A 25,411-nucleotide genomic window follows, 5' to 3' on the forward strand; every position below is an offset into this window, starting at 1 on the left:
CTGTGTGAATATTGAGGGAGGAAGCTGCTTGCTTTTAAGGTTCCTGACCTCAAGCAATTATTTGTCAGTGTGTTTGTGTTGCGGGTTTGGAGGGAGGGCAGGAGCGAATAATTTTAGGGGTCGGTTTCTGAGGTAGGTAGTAGTGACTTTCGTATCCCATGGTGAGTAATGGGGACTTGCACATTCAGGGAACCAAGGGCATGCATGTGTCAAAGGAAGTGTGGGGGACGTGGTACAATAAGCATTTGTTTTGTTTTGTTTTTGTTTTCGAGTGCTGCTTGTTCAGTCGAAACTGAATTGATTCCCCCCCCCCCCTTTTTTGCGGGGGTAAGACGTTTCCCAGAAGTCCAAGTTCCAGTCCTGTCAATCATAGGATAACGTTCTTCGTAATTGGACTCTGCGCCCGGTGCTGATCTGGAACCCCGCCCTTCGTAACACGGGGTTTCCAGGGCTTGATTTCTGGGGTTTCCACTGTGCAGCGCACCTATCCTTGGCGGGCAACGTAGCCACGCCTCGGCGGAACCTATCGCCTAATAATGAAGGGAGCGTCGCCTCATTGGTCTCCACTGAGTCGACGGCTGCTGTCCTTGCCCTAATAAGCCGCCCCTCATCAACTATTGGCTAGTGCGTACGTCAGTTCTACAAACCGGCTTTACGTCCCCCGTCGCGCGATTGGCTGGCCTTATTGCCTTTCTGAATGTCGACCGCCCTCTCCCTTTCTTTGGCCTATCGGCCTCCGAGCTAGTGACTCGGCTGGCTTCTGATTGGGTCTTGGTATGCCGTAGGGTTAGGCTGCGCGCCGGGTATATTTAGCCGGTGGCTGAGCACGCTGTTGCGTGAGGTGCTTCTCGTCTCCTTCGGCCTGCCTGCCTCGTACGGAGTGAAACCTCCACTCGTCCAGCTCCGCCTCGCTCCGCAGGTTGGTGCAGGAGGGGAAGCCGGGTCACGGCCTTGACGGGGCTCCTGGCGCCCGTGGCGTCGCCGCTGTCGCCATAGCCACGCGGGGACCGTGTGGCGGCAGCGGCGCTCCTCCCCCTTCCCCTCTCACGGGCCAGGCTCGGCTTCCACACCACGGCCTTCTCTCGGCCCTTGAGCCGGGGAGGGGGGCGCGCATGCCTGCCGGCCGGCCGGGAAACCATACGTGCCTGTATGGTGTGTCAGGCCAGGCCGGGGGAGCCAAGGGGGTGTCCATTGAGCCAGAGGGCGTGACACCCGGGGCGGAGTGGCATTTGCTACCTGGCTTGGCGGTAGCTGACTTGGTCGGTGGCTGGGCCGAGAGAAACCGAGGGCCAGCGGAGCGTGCCGGGGGGCATGCCGTGGCAGTAGCGAGCGGGATCTCTCTACCTACTCGGGCCTGTGCCGTTAAACGAGTCCTGGCAGTGTGGAAGAGGAGACGTCCAGTAAATGGCCTGGGGGTTGGCACTGCGAGTGGCGTGGGCCGCGGTGGTAGCGGGGAATGGGGCTGTTGCGGTTGGGCTAGCAATCCCGGGAATCGCTTCCTCTGTCCGTCTGCGAAGGTCGTGAATGCTGACCTAACACATATACACGCGGTGATGAGGATTTGGCTCATATCAATGTTGGGGATGGCTCCAAATCTGCCCCGGGGAAATGGTTCTCGCCACCGCCAAATCATTCCCCCCCTTTTTTCTCTCTCATAACGACGCCATGAGGAATAGAGCTCGCCTCTTGCGCTGAATAATCAACTAATCAGGTTCCTGATCACGCCTGTGAAGCGGCGCGGGCCTGCAGTGGGGGAACCGAGGAGGAGAGGCGGGAGCAATAAGGGAAACGGGACAGCGCAAAGTCGCTGCCGCGCTTCTCTCGCGCCTCCAGATACATCCACCCCGCCAGCTTTGTAAAAGAGCGGAAATGCGCGATGGTGGTACAGGCTTCATTGGTTTAGGGGGCGGGGGAGCGCTAAAGCGAAAGGGGTGTGAGACGCCACTCCATTCATCACCGTAACCGAAATAACTGCATACAGAGGACAATAGTGTTCTCCAATTCGGAAGAACAGGAGACATTTGTAAAGAGGGCAGGGCCACAAAGTGAGCTGGGTTTGCAGCTTCATTGTGCAAGCCTAGATATGCAGAGCTGCAAGCTTTGTCCGTTGCCTTACACAGCTAAATCTTTTCTTTACTGCACAGGGAATATAACTAGGCCATAATATAAAGACCTTCCTAGCTTTGTTCAAATGGTATAGCTAGCCAACCCTTCCCCCCTGCCCTCTCCTAAAGAATTGGGATCTTAAACAGCCCCAAACTGTGGACTTATGCAAAAGCAAAGCACATGTGCACAAAGGCATACAAGTGAGGACATTTGTCAAGGTCAGTCTTAGTGTTAATAGAAGCTAGATTAAGTATTATAAACATGCCTTAAATGCCTAGTAATTTCTAGCCCCTCATCTCATAACTATGAATTGTTTCTAGTTTAAGAATCCCCATTAAGGCTCTTCAAATGGCAAATGTGCATGTTTATCTGTTAATGGAAAACTGTGGTGAAGGTTGTGCCCAATACGTATACTGTGTCAGGTGGCAGCATCATACTCTATTGCAGAGTATTTGTAGCAAGTGGCCATGTTTCCAGTCTGTTCTATTTTTGTCTTTCTCTCCTCTCACAGTGCTGGGTTTAAGAAATGCAGACAGACCTACTAAGGTTTAGATACATGCCCCTTTGCTGTGAGTTCCTGACTTGGAGTCACATGCAAGGCTGTGGTAAATCATTGACAGAATAGTAATTCTGCTGTCAAGGTGTCTTGTATGGGTTTCTTCCTTTCTTTTTTTGAACAATAACAGTTTGTTTTCCCTAAAATGGGTGCCATTTATATTATGCTTAAGTTATACTAACTCATCTAGGAACTGTGTTAATTGAATCTTGATTTTTGTGCTGGAATTACCTTCTAGTAATACAAGTGTAGCTTGAAAAAATTAACATGGCAATGCATTGTCCAGACAGAATCTAATATGCAATTAACTGGTAGTGTAGTGTATGATAACACTGAACTATTAACTTGTGAAAGCTTGTGGATAGAATTCTGGTTTGACTGAATATGAAAGAGGGGTTGACTGAATAATTGATTGGGTCTTCATGTAAAAATAATATAGGCAGTGAGCAGCTGGATCAAGCATGTTACCTATTTATTTGCTGCCCATACCCTTTAGTATTTATATTGTAAGCCATGCTCTAAATATTTGTGTATTTTGTTCAAACCATGTTTGTTTTTACAGAGAGAAGGCTGGAATATTGTAGAATCTGGGTTTATAGGAAATTAAAATAAGAGTACTTAATCAAAGCCTGGAAAAATTGGAGGTTAGTCAGCTATAACAATGAGGAAGTGACTATTCTTTTGACTATTCTATTGACAAAATTAATTTAGCAGTAACTCGTGGATTGCATAGCAAAAATCCTCTTCCCCCCACCATTCTGGCACCCCAACCCCAAATTATAAAAATATAGGAATATTGCAAGTGTGAAGGGAACAAAAATACCTTTATGGGTCTCCTTGTAGTGGAGCAGTCCTCTGTAAAGTACCCATTTTTGGTTAGCAGTTCTGGGCAAAGTTGTGATACGTTCTTAGAGATGGGTGATATTCTAAATCAGCCTTTTGAATCATTTGGTCTCCAGATTTTTGGACTTAAAGTTCACATGCCCATACAATGTGGCAAGTAGACAGGGATGATGAGAATTGTAGTATAACATCTGGACCAAGAGTTGGGAAAGGCTGCTCTAAACCGATGTTCTTCTTTAATTTTTTACATTTGGGAGAAAATGTAGGGTTAAGTAGCTAATAGCCCATCCTCAGATAACTAGAAAAAGTTAACATCGTTTAAATATCAATCTGTTTGGAATGTATACTTCTGTTCACATTAGTAGAAGGCATATACCATATACTTCTAAATGTTAGATGCTGAACATGTTGCTAAATTTTCTCCCCCTTTCTGTCAAGGTGTATGGTCTATGTAATTGAAGAAAATTCAAATTCTTGGAGAGTTCATGGCAATTGAACTCCCACTTTCTAAGCCTTGCTGTTCAGGCCTGTTCAGGTGAAAGAGGATTGTGGCTTTAAACCTCCCCCTCTTTCCTTTGCTCTTTTTCTTCTTCCTCACACTCCCTCGTTGTTTCCTATGGGAGGGAAACCAACTATGCCACCTCCAGTGGACCTTCTTCTTCCCCCATGAAGGGGGATGTCCATAATATCCTATGGCTCCTAGGACACCCTGCCAGGAACCATAGGATTGCATCCTAAAACATTATGGATTCAATCCTATGCATGTTTAGATAGAAAAAAGCATGACTGGCTGGAGAATACTGGAGTTGTTTAGACAGCCAAGTCCTACATGTATAGGATTGCAAGCCTAAGTTGTAGTTGGAAAGAACTTTTGCCATATTGGTTATACTTCTAGAATTCTGAAGCTAACATGTAAGTTCCCCCATTTTTAAAACGAGAATTAAAGATTATCCATGTTCTTTAAACCATTGAGGTGAAGTAGAATGTATGAAAGACTGCATCCTGGTTGCATCCTAAGTTGGCACATTGTTTTAACTGTTTTAATAGTTTTACTACTTTTAAATTATATATTGTTTTAACTTGGTTTATGGTTTAATTTGTTTTTAGCTGTGTATATTTACTGTTTTATACTGAATGCTTTTATCTGTGCCCTGAGATCTTATTGATATAGGGCGGGATATAAATAATAATAATAATAATATTTATTTCTTACCTGCCTCTTGCTTTGGATCAAGGTGGGGAACAACATTAGAACAGGATTCAATACATCTTAAAAATTCTTGATTTTACATTGATCTGGATAGGCCTGCCGGAAAAGGCTAGTCTTTAAAGCTGCCTTAAAATCACACAGATTTTAAAATTTTAAACATTTTAAAAATGTTTTAAATAAATAATAAATAAAAGAAAGGAAATATATTTATTACATTTATATACTGCCCCATAGCCAAAGCTCTCTGGGTGGTTTACAAAGGTTAAAAGCAATGAACATTAAAAACAAATATAAAAAATTAAATATAGATTAGATTTTATGGTATTGCATTACATAAAATAGCTTTTGTACATAGAATCATAGACTTGGAAGGGGCCCATAAGGCCATCGAATCCAACGCCCTGCTCAATGCAGGAATCCACCTTAAAGCATCCCTGATAGATGGTTGTCCAGCTGCTTCTGAATGCCTCTAGTGTGGGAGAGAGCCCACAACCTCCCTAGGTAACTGGTTCCATTGTCGCACTGCTCTAACAGTCAAGAAGTTTTTCTGATGTCCAGCTGGAATCTTGCTTCCTGCAACTTGATCCCATTATTCTGTGTCCTGCACTCTGGGACAATTGAGAAGAGATCCTGGCCTTCCTCTGTGTGACAACCTTTTAAGTATTTGAAGAGTGCTATCATGTCTCCCCCCAGTCTTCAGGCTAAACAGGCCCAGTTTTTTCAGTCTGTCTTCATAGGGCTTTGTTTCCAGACCCCTGATCAACCTGGTTGCCCTCCTCTGAACACGCTCCAGCTTGTCTGCATCCTTCTTGAAGTGTGGTGCCCAGACCTGGACACAGTACTCAAGATGAGGTCTAACCAGGGCCGAATAGATGGGAACCAGTACCTCGTGCGATTTATGTTGCATGTTGGGTTAACTACATTTAACCCCCCACTCGGTGAAGCAGGTGTTTTTCATGTGCCAGTTATTTAATCCCATAGAGCTGGATTAAATTTAGTTTTGACACATTTCTAAAACCTTACTGTGTTAGAACATGCCTTAGCTGTAACCTCCCTCTCCCCTCAAATGGATATTTTGTGCGTGTAGTACCACAGTTAAATACTCACTGGGCTAATCAAAGACTTCTCAGGAACTATGCACTCAATACAGTAAGGCTGTGATCAAATCCAGAAGGTTCTAGGAAGGTATCAGTCAGACTATAATTTGTATGAGTTATTTACTACTAGGGTTTAATGTTACATGAAATAAGGGATTTTGAGGATGAAATGTTTTCAGCATCTTTATATCAAATGTTAACTTCTATATATAATAGCTTTCCCTAAGAAATATTAATTCCTCAGACCACTTCATATTCATTATTTTAGTAATCTTTACAACCCTGTAAATTATGCAAGTATGAACATTCTCATATTTACATATGTTCTGAAAAAGTGTCATTAAAGTCTCCCAAGGAGCTCATGGCTGAGGTGAGTTCTTCCCAGATGACACCGTATTCTTATTAATATTATGGTATATATAGTCTTGTTAGTAGAGAGTTGTACTGACCTTTAAGGTTTGGCCATTTACAATAATGGCAGTTTCGTTTCTGTTTCTCACACTCTGGCTACAATTCTGTAAGTATGTACCTGAGAGGAAGTTCCATTGAACACAGTGTGATTGATGGGTGACTAGACAATAGGATTATGCTGTCAATTACTTGGATATTGCAATAGGCTTAGTTGGCTTCTGTCTTTTTGTCATGTGTGACTTGTTTATGGCAACAATTTGCTGCAATACCTGCACATCTTTAGAACCAAACTTTGATCCTAAGTATATTGATATTAAGTGTATTGGTACTCATACATTTCCCCCCCCGCCCAAACTTGCACAGATCATTCCTTCAAGGCATGTTTGTAATAGTTGTGTATAGAGTGGTAGACCTTTATTGCACTATTACTTATTCCCAGTTGATAAAGATGGATGCCAGTGGTGATTGTAAATTTTGCTTTCTCTTGGAGGTCCAGCCCAAAGTGCAAGATCTCTCTCCCTTGAGTTCCTTTCTCATTGCTGAGAACACTTGTAGGTAAACCCGATAAACAAGACCAATCCCTCCTTGATCAGTCCTTTGGCACTTGTAGAAAACTTGAATCTCTTAAATGTTTGTGCCATTCAGTGTGGAAAATGGGAAGCAATAATACTCATCCTACTCCTGACTTTCTTCAAAGCCTAGCGTGAAGAAAAGGTGAGGTCCAGTTCATGCAATAATAAACAGCTAGATTGAGAAAACTTGGACCCACCAGCTCCATCCCCCTTTCTCTTGTGTACTGCGAGTGAAAATGTCAGTGGGTTGTTAAAGAACATTGTCCTGTTACAGTGAAATGGGGAACTAGCTTAACCTAGTTTATTGTGCTTTGTAAACAAGGTTAAGCTATCGTTTCCCTAGTTCAAATGCAAGGGAACAAGTGTGTTGTAACAAACTAGAACTTTTCAGTTGCAGTACACCAGATAAGGGAGGAAGGAGCTGGTAGCACAAAGCTCCTTCTTAGTCTAATAAATTATGGCTTATTAAAGTGAGGTTATTGCACCTCAACTATACGGGCCTGATTTTCCTTTGCTTAGATTCTTGTTATGTCCTGAGATTCTTGTTATGTCCGGAGGAAGGATCAGTTTGAGTCAATGCGACAAAAAATGGTTGAACCCGAAGGTACATCAACTCATGCTAGTTGAGTATATGAGCCTCACTTTCCCTGAAATACTCTCCCTCCAGTTCTACATGCATATGTTTTCTGTGGCAGGGAAAATTGGGTTGAGGTTCTGTAACTTTTAATGGAAATAATAAGGTGAGCTGGTTTGGTTGTTTAGTATGAAATTAGTAAACCTTGCATGATGGCTATACTAGGGTGAGGTAGTATCCTCTCCTTTATCCCTTGCTTTTGTTTACTGAAATACATATACAGCTGCCAGATTGAAGGAGCACTAAGCTGTAAGAAGCATTGCAACTACATATTTCTGATCCTTGCTCAGCCAGTGTGAGTACCCTGCTACAGCTGCTGTACTATTTCCTTACTGGTTCTTACTTGGTGACATTTGTTAACTTTGGTTTCATGAAAGCCTTGCACTTTGAAATCAAAGCTTGATACGTTTAATGCATTTTGGCCAACTTTCCATCAGGTCAAGATGCTTAAACCTAATAAATACAAATAAAAACAACAGTACAGTTAAACAAATTACTGCTTCCAGTTCTGTAGTCCCTGCTAATCGCCTGCTAATCAGTTCAAGAGCCTGCTAGAAAAATGTCATAAAGCTGTTCCTAAAGAAGGTTAAGATAGATCATTTGTATTTAGCAGGTGGGAATGTGAATGTAGTTGCATACTTTTTGGGACACTGCTGTAAAAGCCTTGCTTCTAGCTGTTCAAGTTCATACCTCATATAATGAAAGAACATGAAACACTGCTTTATTTTCTCAATGCAACTTGAGGGTCAATAAAGAGAGCAGTCTGAGATGAGAGTATGTCTTCTAGCATCTGAAGGCCTTCTTTCCTCTCTTTCCCTCACCTCAGCTTTATTTAGAGCCTTCGGTAGTTCGCTGTGATGCATTTAATGATCATTTCACAGATAAAGTCTTTCGGATAAGAGCCAATTTAGATGCCGTCGTTATAACAGAAGCTGAAGTGTCCAGCAACTCTGTGAGTAGGATTACACTGGATCAGTTTCAGTTGGTGAGTACTGATGATGTGGACAAGCTGCTTGGACGAGTAAGGAAGACAACTTGTCCTCTCGATCCCTGTCCTTCTTGGCTGGTCGCCCAGGGAGGAGATGCAGTTAGACTACAACTACAACATATCGTTAATGCATCTCTCAGGGAGGGGAGTTTTCCACCATGTTTAAAAGAAGCAGTGGTACGGCCGCTTCTAAAAAAGCCCTCCCTGGACCTTAATAATTACAGACCGGTATCAAATCTTCCATTTTTGGGCAAGGTGATTGAGAGGGCAGTTGCCTTCCAACTCCAAGCAGTCTTGGATGATACAGATTTTCTAGACCCATTTCAAACTGGCTTTAGGGCAGGATACGGAGTTGAGACAGCTATGGTCGCCTTAGTGGACGATCTCCGCATGAGTATTGACGGGGAGTGTGTCCCTGCTGGTACTTTTGGACCTTTCAGCGGCTTTCGATACCATCGACCATGGTATCTTTCTGGAACGCCTGGGGGGGTTGGGAATCGGGGGCACTGTGCTCCAGTGGTTCCGGTCCTACCTTTCAGGTAGATTCCAGATGGTGATGCTTGGGGATAGTTGCTCCTCAAAAAAGGAGCTGTTGTACGGCGTACCACAAGGTGCCATCCTATCCCCAATGCTGTTTAACATCTACATGAAACTGCTGGGAGAGATCATCCGGAGGCATGGGGCGGGGTGCTATCAGTATGCTGATGACGCCCAAATATATTTCTCTATGCCTTCAATAACAGCGTCAGCTAAGGATAGTGTGTCTCCTCTGAATGAATGCTTGGAGGCAGTAATGGGCTGGATGAGGAAAAACAAACTGAAGCTGAATCCAGACAAGACGGAGGTGCTTGGTGTCAAGGGCTCTGACCTAGGTTTGGAGGTGTGTCAGCCAGTTCTGGATGGGGCTACACTCCCCCTGAAAGACTGGGTTCGCAGTTTGGGGGTGCTCCTGGATTCGTCGCTCCAAATGACAGCCCAGATAGATGCGACGGCCAAGAGTGCCTACTATCAGCTTCGGCTGATACGCCAGCTGCGCCCCTTCTTAGAGTCAGAAGACCTAAAGACAGTAGTGCACACGTTGGTAACCTCAAGGCTTGACTTCTGCAATGCACTCTACATAGGGCTACCATTGTACCTAGTTCGGAAACTTCAACTAGTTCAAAATATGGCAGCCAGGTTGGTCACCGGTACATCTAGGGGTGAGCATATTACCCCAACATTGAAATCACTCCACTGGCTGCCAATTAGTTTCCGGGCAAAGTACAAAGTGTTGGTCATTACCTTTAAAGCCCTAAATGGTTTGGGTCCAGGTTACCTGCGGGATCGCCTTCTCCCATATAGTCCACCCCGCACACTCAGGTCCTCTGGGGTGAACTTACTTCGGTCAGCTAAAACTAGGCTGACATCAGTTTCCCAGAGGACCTTTTCTTCTGTCGCCCCCAGATTGTGGAATGGCCTGCCGGAGGAGATTCGTAAAATTAACTCTGTATGATTTTAAGGCAGCTTTAAAGACTAGCCTTTTGCGGCAGGCCTATCCAGATCAATGTTAAATCATGAATTTTTTAAGATGTATTGATTCCTGTTCTAATGTTGTTCCCCGCCTCGATCCAAAGGGAGAGGCGGGTAAGAAATAAATATTATTATTATTATTATTGAGATACAACGGCTTAGGGTGGAAACCGCATAAAAATCTGTCTACATAACCTGAGCTAGATAGTCTTAAAAAGGTATCTCAAACTTACTTTACAGTGGCTGAAGCTTTTAAATCAAAGAGCTAGCTCATACCAAGTGTGTTAGAGTAGTTGAGCCCCAAAGTTAAATTGTAGGTCATTGGGGAAAGAACCTGTCCAGGCAATTAATGTAGCTGATAACTAGGTCACTGTGGTGGCTCAGAGATCATTTTTATCAAAAAGCAAGGAATAATCAAAGATTACATCTAGGAATTGGATGTGAACAGATGGGGAAGTACCCCATCAGCAACAGCCTCCCAAGCCCCATGCAGACCTGAGGATTTCTTACCAGCATTATTTATTTTGTTAGATTTATATTCTAAATTTTCCTCCAAGGAGATGGTGTACATTCCTTGATTTGGTTTCATCCAGATATTTTTAACTACTACTTCATAATCCCTGACCATTATCCATACTGGCTGGGAACTGTAAATCCAAAAATCTGGTGGGTACGAGGTTGCCTATCTCTAACATTAGAGATCCACCTGGGATGCTCCAAGTAGCTCTTAGAAACTGCAGGGGCCTGGCGTAGTCTGCTTTATTAAAGGCTGCTAAGAGGTTCAAGCAGACTGAGATATCAAAATGAAGATAATCCTACTAAAGCTCCATTTGTTTCATAACCAGGCTGAAAGACAGATTGAAAATGGTTGAGGGGGTGCCTCAAAATGAACTGCTGCTACTTGTGCCACCACTATCCATATAAAGGGAAGGTGGGATATAGGTTTAAAACTGAATGGGTCTTCAGTACACAAAGATAGTTTAGGAATGGGTTGATGAAGATTTCTAAACAAGAGGGGTCTTTACTAAGAGTTCAGATTACCAGCACTGCCTTTCACAGTGGCAAATGTTCACCCTCCTTGGTAGAGATACCCAAACTGATCCAAGCAACTACAACAAGCAGTTGCTTCTAACCTTACACTACAGATTGAATTATCACACCTGTCACCAAAATATTGAGCAGCAGTGCTCAGCTGGATTTGGCTGAAGACTTGGAGTATCAGAGGGAGTAGAGGTAAGGCTGTGGAGTAAGCAGGGAGGTCTCTGTCACAATCCTCCAACTCAATTCCCCTTCCCCTTCAGTGGAGTTGATTATCTCCAGTTAGTATTAAATTCTATATCTCAGACAGAACATGAATTCCTTCACCCCCACATCCAGAGCAGGAGTAGGTAACCTGGTGCCTTTGAGATGTTTTGGGCTACAGCTCCCATAAGCATCAACCAATATGGTCAATGACCAGGGATTACAGAATTGTAGTCCAAATCATCTGGAGGGTACCAGGTTGCCTATCCTTACTCCAGAGTATTCCAGAAGTGGATTAATAAATACTGGGGAGTGGGCTATCATAAATGCTTCCCAACCAATGAAGAAGGTAGTTGGTCTTTAATCAACCTGTGACCAGAAAATAGCCTAACTAATGCTGTTAATTACAAGAACCTTGGTCATGTAGAAACGTAAATCAACTGTGTACATTACTTTATTGAGTTAGATTTTTATTCCGTACTTCATCAAAGAAGCTCAGGAATGGTATAAATGGTTGCTCTTGTTTTTTAGCCAGTATGGTAGGTTAAGCTGAGAGATAGTGACTAGCACAAGGTCAGCCAGTAAGCTTTGTGGCGTAGCTTGCATGGTAGTTGCATGGTGATCTTAGCCCCTTAACAGTTCCAAGGTTGGGAGAAAGGCTGCAGGTTTGGCAGCTATGAGAGCCTTGACTATGCAGGACCAAACTGACAAAAAAAGTGCCATCCTTTCTTAGTCTGGAAAGGCGGGATGAAGAGTATTGAAAATCCTTAGTGCACATCTAGTAATAGTGTCAAATCTGGCACATTCCTCATTGGCTCTTCTTTGGGAAAGGCTGGTGGAAGTGTGTATTACTCTCTGCTGATTGAAGGTGCTCGGAGCTTTCTGCAGCAGTGCTCAACTTGGCACACTTCTGTAGCTCTTCTGCCTTTGGGAAAGGCCAGGAGGATTTTGCGTGCTGCTATGTGAAGCACCTTCAAGCAGCAACAGCCAAGCCAGTATGCTCCCAGGCCTGGAGGTGGTGACTGCAAGTTTTGGCTTATCTAGCGGGCTAGCCAAAAACTGTAGACCTCTTCATTGGTGAGTTATTTGTGGTCCTCCAGATATTTTGGCTTACTTTCATGATCCCTTCATCATTGGCTCTGCTGGCTAAGGTTGATGGGAGTTATTGGCCAAGACATATGGTGGGCGCCAAGTTGTCCATCCCTTGATCTTGCCTAGCCATCTCTATTGGTGGAATGTGTTTGGGTGAAATTCAGACTCTCCTTGCCTCCATTCAAATTTGGCCCTAAAAGTTCAGGAAGACAATTCAGCATGGTGCCAGAAGCTCAGAAATATCACTTAGATTTGTATAAGACAGACCAAATCTTTATATAATGCTAGTTAATTCTCTCTCTCTCTCTCTCTTTCTCTCTCTCTCTGCATTTGACAATAATTATGAGAGATGCAATACTACTCATATTGACTTTATTTCTTTGTACTCTAGGTGGCCTTATGTAAGTGTAATACTTGAACAGCATTTCTCCTTTATTAGGATTTCTAAATATCCATGTATGTATGCCTGCCAGCCATCAGTCTCTTTAGTTCAATGAGATTTAGGGTGCAATCCTGTCAGACCCGCCCTTGATATTTGTAAGCCTCTGAACTTGGAGGCTTACGAGTATCCAGTATAGAGTGAGAGGCAAGGGCAGCTTGCCCTGCGCCTCCAGTTAGATGGGCTTTTTTTGTCCATCTAGCTGAGGTGTGGGGAATGGAAGCAGGCTTGGTAGGTCTGGGGCTACAGTGTAAGCCATCTGGAATGATCTTGTGACCCACCAGTTGAAGACCACTGAATTAGATGACCTTTAAGGTCCCTTCCAACACTGTGATTCTATGAGCAATCAACTTGTAGTGGGGAAAAACTCCATCTGTTAGTTCCTATAGTTGACTGCTCTTCTGTTAGTGGTTATCTGCTGGATGTTATAAAGTAGCCAAAACAGCTTAGTTCTATGGTCCTCCAATTTTGAACGGCAGGCCACTTGAATGCCATGCTAGGAAATGGTGGCTCAGGCCTATTCCCACCTTCTGTGTTTCCCCATGATGGCAAAGGTAACCTGCCACAGTACCCACCACATTTTTCTCCTTGGCAGATAGGGCATGGACATTAATTAGGGAAATTATATACTGTCCTTAATTGGAAAAGATCTGAGGACAATATATATTTAAAATGTCATTATGTACAATTTACATAAAAACAAACAACAGTAGTCAAGAAGAGTATAATTACTTTTGTCTGATGCCTAAAGGATAACAGAGTCAGGTGATCCTCTCTGGCGAGGAATTTCCGCAGTGGGGTACCAATGCTAAAAACTCACTCTGGTCACCACTCATTTCCCCTCCACTGATGGGGTGGGGGGAAGAGGGGCTGAAGTACTTAAAGGTGGTGAAATGCATGAAGTTGGACTGCACTCCTGAATCTTTGTGGCATCTCACTCTGGAAGCAACTGAGGGACATGTTATCTAGGGGCAGAATTTAGTCCTTGAGCTAACAGTTGCCGAACATTGCCTTATATTCATTAGCCCCTTGCCGTGGTAGAAAGTAGAGGGAGAATCTCTGCAAATGCCTGGCTACCTCCAGCTTCTATTTTTTCTGTATTGAATATTAACGTTTATTTCCCCCAACCCTTTTTTCCAACAGGATCTACTCCAGTGAGGAAAAGATATGGCAGAAATGAGTCTGTAACCCAATCATTAATTTGCTACAAATTAGAAAGTGTTTAGTTTCAAGGACTGGTAGAACAAAGAGTGAAACTTAATATTTCACCTTGCTTATAGAAATGATTAACAAATTAAGGCTACAATCCAGTATAACCAAAATAAAATAAAGGCACAGTTGCAAGTAAGTAAAACCAAAAAGCACTAAAGAGCATCCAACTGATACTGGTAAATCACTAGACTCTAAAAAGTTATACATTTTTTTTACAATCACATTAACTTACATGAAATAAAATCCAAATATACTACCTGAAGTATATACTAGTTAACCCCAATGAGAAAACCAACAGTTGAAATAGATGCATATGATATTGGACTAAAGGCACACAGTAACACATATCAAATCAGTAAGTTTATATTTTTAAGGAAATGACACATTGATACAAAGTAATTTAAATTTTATCCCATGTAAGTTAAATGTGATTGTAAAATGCATATATGATTTGTGCATAAACAGTATAGTGATTTAGCTATATCAGTTGTGTGCTCTTCGTTCAGCACTTTTTAGTTTTAATAAGTATGCCCACATACCTAGTTATCAGTATTTCCCATGATCTTTAAACATAACAGAAATAACTGAAATTACATTCCTGTAAGCTATATGATCTCTGATTTCACAGTTCAGCCTTCTTTCTCTATACGTAAGAAGATAAAAGGGGTGGTGGGGATGAGGTTGTGTGTGTCAAATGGAGGAGGAGCAAGATGTATTGGGGTCAGTAGCTTTTGCTTTGGAGCAATACAGTAGTCAGCAATACTCTCCAAAGAGGTGTCATATATGCCATTAAATGTATATTAAGGTATCAGTTTATATAAACATTACACTCTCCATGTGTGCCTGGTAATTCTAGAAGTTCCTCTGCTAGTTATCTATAGCAAATAGAAGTTTGAATCTCATATAAAATCAGTTGCTTAGTAATTCAGGCCACACATTAACTCTTAAGTCATATAGAGTTTACTTTGGTTCCTTGGAGCTGGAATGTAGTCAGGTTCATGCTGTGGTGTTTCTATTGGACTAACAGATTTTATGGTTTTAATTCGTGTTAGTGATTGCTTATAATGGATTAGATCCAGACTACTCATGGGTGGATTTTGCCCATAGGACTCACTGAAGGAAGGAGGCGGTTGTTTGGGTTTTGTTGTCTGACCCTAACCCTTTCTTCCACAAATAAAGTCCTCCCCCAAATGGAAGGGCAAATCTGGATCCTACTTATAAGCGTGTTTGGATTATTACCTTTATAAGAGGTAATTCTTTGCTTTAGGTTGTCCCTGAAAACACAATTACTTTAAAGCCCTAATGCTCATGAGTTAGACTCCTCAACATCTGCATGAAGCTTGAGGTAGCAGCTCAAACAACATGGGAAGCAGACCAGTGAATTTTTATTAACATCTTTTTCTACGCCAGCCTGAGTCCAAGATCATGTAACAGTTAGAATTAAGAGTTGATTTTCACTGCTCTGGGAGTATACCCAAATTCTATTTTGTGTTAGGGATACTGTATCCGATCAGAAACCCTACTCTCCATTAACTGGCAATATAGCGAGATTGTTATTCTAGAGAAAACTATTTCCAAAACAATCAATTTTCGTCTTTCAGAGATTTGGGCCTCTGGCCCAAATAGAGATTTAACAGTTCAGTCCTATACCTGTCTACTGAGAAGTAAGTTCCATAAAGTTCAGTGGGGGCTACCTGTGGGTAAATGGGCATGATTGCAGCCTAAAATTGCAATCCTATGCACATTTACCTGGGAGTAAGTATAATGGGAGTTACCCATTGAACATAATGAGAAAACATGCATTGGATTGCACTGTAAAAATGTTTATTTTTAACATACTGGAAGATGAGCAGGTGTTCCAATGTGATATATGTCATCATTTTTTGGCAGTGTTTATGGTATTCTACATGGGCATACAGGCCAATCTGTATGCAAAAAAATAAAAAATAAAAAAATAGACACAAATCTGACATTGGGAATGGCAATGTTCAAAAACCAGTAAGGAAACATTTCAGCCTCCCAGGATGCTCTGCCAGTGACCTTAAGGTGACCACTCATGAACAGATTAATTTCAAAGACAGATCAAGATGAAATTGCTGAAGTACATTTCATGTGGTTTGAGTAACAGCAGGATTTTTATATGTTAATCTGCTCACCTGTGATGTCCCTGTTATCACTCAACATCATTTTGAAATTCCATTTGACCTCATGGTTTACATCCCCTCCTAAGCATGTGAAAATAGATCTTTGAGTTTATTTATTTTATTGTACTTGTATACCACTTGATATAATAAAATCTTCAACTGGTTTTTGCGGTAAAATATTGAAATCACTACTAAAATACTCAAACAATTACAGGTACAACAAAAATTAATAACAAAACAATAAAAAGAAAGAAAAACACATGGAGCAGTAGCATCAATTACAATACAGGGAAAGCTTGCATAAGCATTTCTGTTTTTAGGAGGCATTTAAATATCACTCCATTTTCTGCCTTCTGAACCACATAGGGGAAGGAGTTCCAGAGTGTGGCTGCCGCTATTGAGAAGACCCACTTTCTAAATGTCACATGGTAACATTCTTTTGGTTGTGAAATGACCAGCAAGGCCTCCTCTGAGGATCTTAATGGTTTGATTAGGTGTATATTAGGTTTGATTAGGTGTATTAGGTGTATATAGGGCAAGGTGGTCTGCTAGGTATCCTGGTCCTGAGTTGTTTAGCCCTTGTATGTTAGTAGAACTTCGAACATGACTTTGTAGTTAATAGGCAGCCAGTAAGAAGTGGATTGTGTCCACGAAAACTTATGGCAAAATCAATTTTGCGACAGACTTAACATCGTTAGCCCTCTTGAATAAGTTCTACTCAGCTACTCTGATGTCAGGCAAGGTACACAGGACTTGGTGGTACCATAAATAACCTCTTAAATTCTTCAAGAGGATTTTTGTATTGCTTGTCATTAATTTTCTACTGCTGTGCTTGAGAGTTTGGGGTTTTGTTCTCTTTGAAGGAAGCTATATTTGGATTATAGTCTGTCTTCCTCCTTCCCTACCCTTGAGAGTTTTAGGGTGCATTCCTATGGGGAATGTTGGGAATTGTATGGCTTCTTCCTGCCCAAACATGCATAGGATTGTACTCTTAGGATAATTTAACGATGTATGAAGTAAACTGACTACTGTGTGTGGGCTGGGGGTGGGGAGAGGGGAATTGGTTGCAGTTTATCTAAACTTCGCATGGCAAGGCATAAGTGTTTACATTTTCATGAAGGTTTTGATCTTCAGTTTTCAGTTGACCAAAGAAATGGTGATGGAGAAGCCAAGTCCCCTGCTGGTTGGGCGGGAGTTTGTGAGGCAGTATTATACTCTGCTGAATCAGGCTCCAGACTACCTGCACAGGTAAAGTCTCCTCTTTTATCTTTTTTTTGTTCTTGGCATGGACTGAAAAATGTTTGTAATCAGCAGATTCATTTGAAATTTGAAATACTTCTTTCATTTTTCTTCTATTCTTATAATGCCCCCTTCCTTCTGTTCTCTTTAGCATACTGTCTACCGACTGCTTGCTTTGTGCTGGGTGAGAGGAGCAGGGTCTCAAACCCTAGCAAACACAGATTGAAAATTAACCAAGATACTCTGGAATTCGACCTAATTTAATGGATATTCTTTTAAATCTTAACGTAACTTTAAATGAACATAAAGAAGAGTCAGGGCCAATTTGCATAGAAATAATTCATTGCTGGCTCCTCTTCACATATTCTAACATGACAAAGGTGAAACATTATTTTTGACCAGAATGGATAGATTGAAGATGTAGATATTCATCTGAGACATCTCTTTTGTCTCTTTCCGGCCCTGTTGGTTTTGAGCCAAAGTCTTGCAAGATCTAGGACAAGAATTGTTTTCACTGCCAATGTGAAGTAATAGTCTTGAAGTGTTCAAGTGCCTTTAAAGAAATTCCCTATTTTTGCATTGCCCTCAATTCTATACAAAAGTATTTCCAGACTCCTTTTGCAAAATAGGAGGCATCTGGTGTGAAAGGACTGTCATAAGAACTAGATTATGACCTGAACATGTGCAGAGGATTTTTTTAAGGGACTCAAGCTTGGGAAAGTGCTGAAAATCAGTGGGCTAGTTCACGCAATCCCTGTGGGTTTAAACAACCCATGGTGTCTTGTTTAAGCCATGGTGTATGCTGGGTGGTGCCATTTGCCTAATCACCTGCCTGGGGATAGTTTGTCATGTCATCCGAAACCAGGTGGCATGCATTGTTGGAGGGGAAAGCAACCCTCAAATAACCCAGCAACAGCCTAGCTTGCTTAATCCGCAGAGATCATGTGAACCAGGTCATTGTTTCTAGTCACTTATGGCAGTTTGGTAATCTGTTAATGAGATGCCTGAGATAGAGGGAATATTAATGTTCAGAATTCTGTTCCTTAGAGACAAGCAATTGAAAGTCATGTCTCTGCCAATGAACACTTGCAGAAATTGATTTGATAAGGTACTGGCTCATCTAGCCAAATGATGCAGGAGATGGTTTTGCCTAAAACCAATAATGTGGCCGGCTTTTTAATGTCGCAAAGGCTTATGCGATGGATTGAAGATGACCGTAGGTGAAATGTATGCAAATTGTTTCCTCACAGGTTTTATGGAAAAAATTCTTCTTATGTCCATGGTGGCTTGGATTCAAATGGAAAACCAGCAGATGCAGTCCATGGGCAGACGGTAAGCATTGAAAGCAGTTTATGATTGCCTCAGTCATCACAATTAAAACACAATGTAAATGTATGAAAAGATACTTCAAACTAAGTAATAGATTTTGGGAGTGTGATGGGGGGTGAAGGGGGAACTACCATCAAATTTCTTGCCAACCTGCTGAGTTCTGCATAAAATGCTCTCAGTTCTTAGGTACCAGCATCATTGGAATAGTCATTGAGTATCTTTCAGACTTTCAAAGTCCTACCCTGACTAGCACTTGTGTGCGTGTTAGTGCATGGCCATGATTTGAAGTATATATTGGTATAGATGATGTTTTTTAAGAAAAGCAGCAGGGAATATTTAAGTCCCTTAATTTAAGTGGAGAAAGTGTCACAGAATAGAAAATTACACTTATTGTAAGAAAGGCTTGAATTCACTAAAGGAGCTAGATCCAGGCAACCTGTGCCTGTGATTTTTCAATTTTTAGTTTTATTCTTTGCTTCACTAAACATATCCTTTTTGTGTCTCCTCAAATCCTTTTCATGTCTTTAAACATATTTTTTTTGTTTTGATTTATTTAGGATATCCACAAGAAGGTATTGTCACTGAACTTTAAGGACTGCCGCACGAAGATCCGGCACGTGGATGCTCATGCCACTCTTAACGATGGTGTTGTTGTACAGGTCATGGGTGAGCTCTCTAATAACACACAGCCGATGCGGAGGTTCATGCAGACTTTTGTCCTTGCTCCCGAGGTATGTTGCCTGGTGGAATTTATAACCATAAATCAGTATGCTGCATTATGTCAAGGCTTGTAGGGTCAGTGATTCCAGAGACGGCTGGGCAGATTCCCTCTTCATTGTTACCTGTGGCACTCCTTTGCATTTGAGTCATTAACAATTGTGGAATATTTGTGTCAAGATACATGCGGATGATGTGTGTAATACCACAAAAATGCCTGTACTTAACTACCTTAGTACGTGCAAAGTATTCTTTCTATTTCAGTTCTGTGTTATGAAGGGATAGCTATCAACATGTATATTTGGAAAGTACTCCTTTCCAGAAGGCCTAGCTCTAGACTCACAGAGGAGATGCTCCAGCCCCTTAATCATTTTAGTTGTCCTTTTCTGCACTTTTTCCAGCTGCATAATATCCTTTTTTAGATGTGGTGACCAGAACTGTACACAGTATTCTAAGTGTGGTCGCACCATAGATTTATATAGAGGCAGTATGATACTGGGAGTGTTATTCTCAGTTCCTTTTCTTATGCCTAATATGGAGTTTGCCGCCTTTACAGTGGCCACACACTGGGTGGACATTTTCATCGAGCTGTCCACCACAATCCCAAAGATCTCTTTCTTGTTCGGTCACCGCCAGCTCAGATTCCATTAGATTATACTTGAAGTTTTTTTTTTTTACCCCAATGTGCATCACCTTACACTTGCTTACATTGAACCACATCTGTCATTTGGATGCCCACTCTCCCAGCTTGAAGAAACCTCTTTGGAGCTCTTCACAATCCCTTTGTGTTTTAACAACCTTAAATAATTTGATGTCATCACCAAACTTGGCCACTTCACTGCTCACTCCCAATTCCAGATCATTTATGAATAAGTTGAAAAGAATTGGTCCCAATACCAATCCCTGTGGGACCCCACTATTTACATCCCTCCATCGGGAGAATTGACCATTTATTCCTACTCTCTGCTTTCTGTTACTGATCTATAAGAGGACCTCTCTTCTTATTCCATGACTACTAAGTTTATTCAGGAGTCTTTGGTGGGGGACTTTATCAAAAGCCTTTTGGAAGTCCAAGTAAACACTGTCCACTGCATCACCCCTGTCTACATGTTTGTTGACACTCTCAAAGAATTCTAGTAGATTAGTGAGACAGGACTTGTCTTTGCGGAAGCTGTGTTGAGTCTTCTTCAGCAGGACCTGCCCTTCTATATGCTTACTAATTTTGTCTTTAATAATGCTTTCAACCAATTTACCTGGAACAGATGTCAAGCTAACTGGCCTTTAATTTCCTGGATCCCCCTTGGATCCCTTTTTGAAAATGGGTGTTACTTTGGCCATCTTCCAGTCCTCTGCTTCAGAGGCAGAGCTTAGGGACATGTTGCATATTTTTGTGAGGAGGTCCGCAATTTCATATTTGAGTTTTTTGAGAACTCTAGGATGGATACCATCTGGGCCTGGTGATTTATTTGCTTTCAATTTGTCAATAAGGTTGATTTTGCTGGCCCAAAAACAATACGTTTTTTGCTGGCCCAAGTTGCGTGTGCGTGTGTAATCTGCAATCCTTTTGTGAAGTGGTCAACTTGTTGTAACACATACCTTTATAGCTTTGAGGCAAGACTACTGTAATATACCCATGCAGTACATTAGCTTAGGAGTTTTCCTGTGCTCCTGGCTTTGGATTTTAGTGCACCACTGGGAGTACACATCTGTTCCAGGGTGAACAATGTATTATAGCACAAGGTTTCTTCTGATGTGTAGGCTGTAGTACCTATGCAGAGATTAGGATTCCCTGTAGCTGTGCACAGGTAATTTTGTGTGGGTCTTCAGCAACTTTGTATTTAAGCACTTGCTTAGTAGCTGTTAGTGACAAGGAATTGTATGCAGGTGAGTGAGCGGACTGACAGAGGAGGAATGGAGTACTCTGTCCCTCCTCTTCCTCTGGCAAACAAACTAAGCAGGCTGACAGAAGAGAGAAGCCCTCTACTCTACACCCTGCATAGAAATGTAGTGGGCTACTGGGGGAGTGGGGGGGGGAGCCCATTGTCACTCTGCTAGCCTCCAGCAGGCTAGTAAAAGAAGTATTCAAAACTTCTGTGCCAAAATACCATGTGAAGGGAACTGCAGATTGGAGCCTTGTAACTGGAGCAGATATCATTGGCTCATGATTACACGACCTACACATCCTTAAGCATAGGATCTGTTTGGTATTCTGAACAAACTCTATATAATCAAGAGTACCTTTCTGACCATATAAGTCACTTGCCACATGGCTTGCTTTTTCTTTCTCCCTGCAGTTCGAATGTATATGTTTGATGTCATGTTTGCCATGCAAATGTGTTCCTTATTAAATGTGGCTGGATGCAGGTTTTACAAATAGTAGCAATGTCATTGTAACGTTGTAACGTTCATCAGTTATGAACGTTAGGGTCACAGACACAAGGATTAGCTTTTTGTTTTTTGCCTAGCTGTAAATTACTTTTAAAATAGACTTTGTACTAATGCTTTTGTTTGTATGGTAATGTTTTGATGGAGAAGGTAGAAATAATATTGAGAGGGTGGAGTGGTAACCCTCTAGGAAACCTCTTAATAAAATAATCAATATCAAGCACCTACAGGAAATCTAAGTCCTGCAAAAATTATGAACTTGGTTGATAAAAACGCACAAAAAATAAATACAGATGTAGGAGGACAAGGTTGAATTGGGAGGAGTTTCACATTTGGTGTTAATTTAGTAGTAAGAGAACAGCTCTACTCCCTGATAGATTAGGAATAATTGAACCTTAAGGCCAGACCACAATGCCCTTCATCTTGGAGCAGAGGGTAGAAGTATATCTTTCCAGTGTTCTTAATCTTCAGCTTCGCTGTACTGAATCTCCATGGCATATTAAGTGATGTACTCTAGTGCTTGTCCCCTCATCATTGATGTCTGGAATGTCTTTCTGCTGGGTGGAATGTAGTTTAAGGTGGTTCAGGAATTAATGATTGTGTTAGTAACAAAAGTGTCCTCATGTATTTTCTGCATGACACAAATAGGCAAAGTAGTGCTGGATTGTTCCAAAATGCAAGAAAATGGCTTTATGCTGGCAGATTAAAGCCCGCAGTACAGTGAGAATAACTAGCTGAACTTTATGTTCCCTTTATTTTTTCTCCAGGGGTCTGTTGCAAACAAGTTTTATGTCCATAATGACATATTTCGCTACCAGGATGAGGTTTTTGGGGACTTAGATGCTGAACCTCCAGAGGGTAAGTCCAGTGGTCTTTTACTGAACTTTCTGATTCTGCCAGCATGTTTCCCCCCAAATTAATTCTGAATATTGAGAAAAATATATTATGACCTAACCCGCTGAGCTGAACTTGCTTACAAAGAATAAACACAATCAAATCCCAACATTTGAACACTAAAACTTTGGCAGCAGTAAAAAATGGTGACAAAACTTCAGGAATAAAAAAATATACTCTTCCCAGTTTAAAGCCCTTGCGACAACTCTTAAAGCAGGAACCTAAAAACATGAGCTTTATACTTTTTAAGCCAGCAGGGAAATCTATTTTGCTTTTCTTGCATATGTAACTGAAAAACCAGTGCACTCAGGTTTAATGACCACTCAGAAGTTTCATTGATTTCAACTGGAATTACTTTCAATTATGCTTACAGTTGTAGCCATCGTTGTAGTCAAATGTCCTGCCTAGTTTTGTAATTAGTGAGTTAGCCAAATTCTGTTTATATCTATACAGGAGTCAAATGTTTTCATACGTAGAATTTGGTCAGAGTTAGTGACTGGTGAAGGAGCTGGATTGTCATTAGTAATTTTTCCTTAGCGATGGAAGAGAGCTGCTTTAGATAGTTGTGTAATTTCAATTCCTTCCTTAAAACCATCAACCTGTCTGGCTGTTGCTGTGAACTCGGTGTGGAGAAATTGATTGAAGCTCTGTGGTAAAACTGAAATAATAGTAAGCTGGTGTAATGATTTTGGTGGAGAGGGTTCTTCAATAATGATGGTCATGGTTTTAGGGTTACTGCTGGGTCAGTATGGCTCTCAGCTCTTTAGACTGCAGCAGTTACAGAGACATAGAAATAGTCATGTTTTACTGGTTAAGGAGCTATAGCCACTTCCTTGGATCTAGCAATTGTCACTCATGGTGTTTGTAGTCCTGAGGATAGACTACTGCAATGTGCTTACATAAGCTGCCTGTGAAAAACATTTGGAGGCTTCAGTTAAAGTGTGTCTCTGCTGCTGTGTATTGTATTGATCTCCTATTTGTGCAATAATCTGAATGACGAAATTGGCAGCATAAGAAAACAAAACAGGTAATCGTTAATTACCTACCCTCCCTTTAAACCTAGTCATTCTTTCTGCAATGGGAATAGTGGATTGGAGGCTATTTAAATACAGCATAAAAATTCCTTAAGTGACTCACTTGAACCATGAAGTACACACAGTACTTTGCTGAGCTTTGTGATAGGGTAAAAGTGTTCAGTGCAGAAAACAGGAATTGGTTTGGCATAGTGGCTTCCGCTATAGGGCAGTATAGAAATGCAATAAATAAATAATTGACAAAGCTACCAAATCGGAAGCCCTTGGTTCTGCCATAAGCTCACTAGGTGGCCTTAGGTGAGTCACTCTGTCTTGGCTTCACTTGTCATCTGCAATAGGGGAATGCTGGCCTACCAAGTGCTCTCTATTTCATTTATTATAACTCAAAGAAATGCACTGTGAAGGCCATAGTCGAGGTTTCTAAAGGTAATGTTAAAGTTACTTTGTCACAATAGTCTCAAATTAAATAGATATCTGTTTAGCTAAAATCTAAACTCACCTTTGTGAAACATTGAGGGTATGTTATGACCCTGTACATTGGGATACGTTGAATAAAATCTACTTTTTATTCCACCAGAATCTGAGGAAGAGGCAGAGGAACCTGAGGAAAGGCAACAGACCCCTGAGGCAGTTGCTGATGATTCTGCAACCTACTACGAGCAGTCTGTTAGGTAAATTCACACACCATAATGCTGCCTCCTCTGACGAGTTTGCCCACTACTGCTGGCTGAAATGGAAATAAAAGGGCCCAGTTTTCTGGGGAATGAAGTGTATTGTTAGGGCCTGGTCTCAAGACTCTCCGTACATGCATGGTTTGAGGAAGTGAATGAATACAACTGATTGAAAAATTAATTAAAAAACAAGGGAAACATGGCTGACAGCACCAATATTCCAATACATACTATTTAGATGCTGTTTATAGGTCTGCCTTTGAGCTGTACAAACTATTCTGTGTAATGAAAATATTTTTCCATCAACAGCAATGACTTGGAGGAACAATTGGAGGAACCAGTTGTGGAACCAGAACAAGAAGTGGAACCCGAAGCTGAACAGGAACCTGAACCAGAGGCTCAAGAGGAAAAACCCGAGCTAGTGCTGGAGGAAACAGCTCCTGAAGAGACTGTAGAGAAGAGTCCTTCTCCAGTCCCTGCAGACCCAGCTCCTGTAGTGCAAGAGGACTCTAGGGTAACATGCATGGCTTTAACCAATACAGTCTTTTTTCAAATTCACTTCTTGTTATTTTAAGTCTGTTTGCTTAAAGGGTGGAGTGAGGGGAGTTCACAAGAACTGTCAAAACACAGACTATAGAAGATTATGCCATTCATGCTTTGAAGACAAAGGCAGTTGTATATAGCTTTATAGAAAGCCAGTGGTAGGAATATTGATGATAAAGCACTCATTCAAGCTGTAGTGTAGCTACTGAATTATAGAGTGACGGGGCTGTGTTCAGATGTGGTCACTCTTGCTGATGGAAGACATCTGCCAGCAGAAAGGAGAGGGAGGCAATTTTGGGTGATTCTTCCTGCCCTTGCAGCCCCCCGCCTGCCTCCAAATCTCCAACGCAGAGCAGTTTTCATGTTTATGCTTGTGCAGGGGCCTGCAGAGGAGGAATTGACAAAAATGCTCTCCTCCCCATTCCTCTGGCAGATGTCTTCCATCTGCAGAGTGACCACTATTGGGTGCAAAACTCAGAATTAGTCTGTTACAAAATATGATGTAAGTGTTATATGTCAGGAACACCCCCCCCCCGGCCATTTC

General features: G+C 41.8%; 1 protein-coding gene across 2 annotated transcripts in view; it reads left to right on the forward strand.

The window, feature by feature from the left end:
- Positions 1-832: 832 nt before the first annotated feature.
- The window catches only part of G3BP1 (G3BP stress granule assembly factor 1), a 29,743-nt gene continuing 5,164 nt past the window's right edge, over positions 833-25,411 (forward strand). The window contains exons 1-7 of one of the 2 annotated variants that reach the window (XM_063120889.1): positions 833-919; positions 17,190-17,303; positions 18,545-18,626; positions 19,181-19,354; positions 22,493-22,583; positions 24,231-24,324; positions 24,634-24,838. In XM_063120889.1, coding sequence (XP_062976959.1) covers positions 17,209-17,303; positions 18,545-18,626; positions 19,181-19,354; positions 22,493-22,583; positions 24,231-24,324; positions 24,634-24,838 — 741 coding nt within the window. In that variant the 5' untranslated portion in view covers positions 833-919; positions 17,190-17,208. The remainder of the gene's footprint in view (positions 920-17,189; positions 17,304-18,544; positions 18,627-19,180; positions 19,355-22,492; positions 22,584-24,230; positions 24,325-24,633; positions 24,839-25,411) is intronic. The other variant, XM_063120891.1, reaches the window with a different exon arrangement.

This window comes from Elgaria multicarinata, chromosome 3 (genome assembly GCF_023053635.1).
Source record: "Elgaria multicarinata webbii isolate HBS135686 ecotype San Diego chromosome 3, rElgMul1.1.pri, whole genome shotgun sequence".
In the NCBI taxonomy this organism is placed as follows: domain Eukaryota; kingdom Metazoa; phylum Chordata; class Lepidosauria; order Squamata; family Anguidae; genus Elgaria; species Elgaria multicarinata.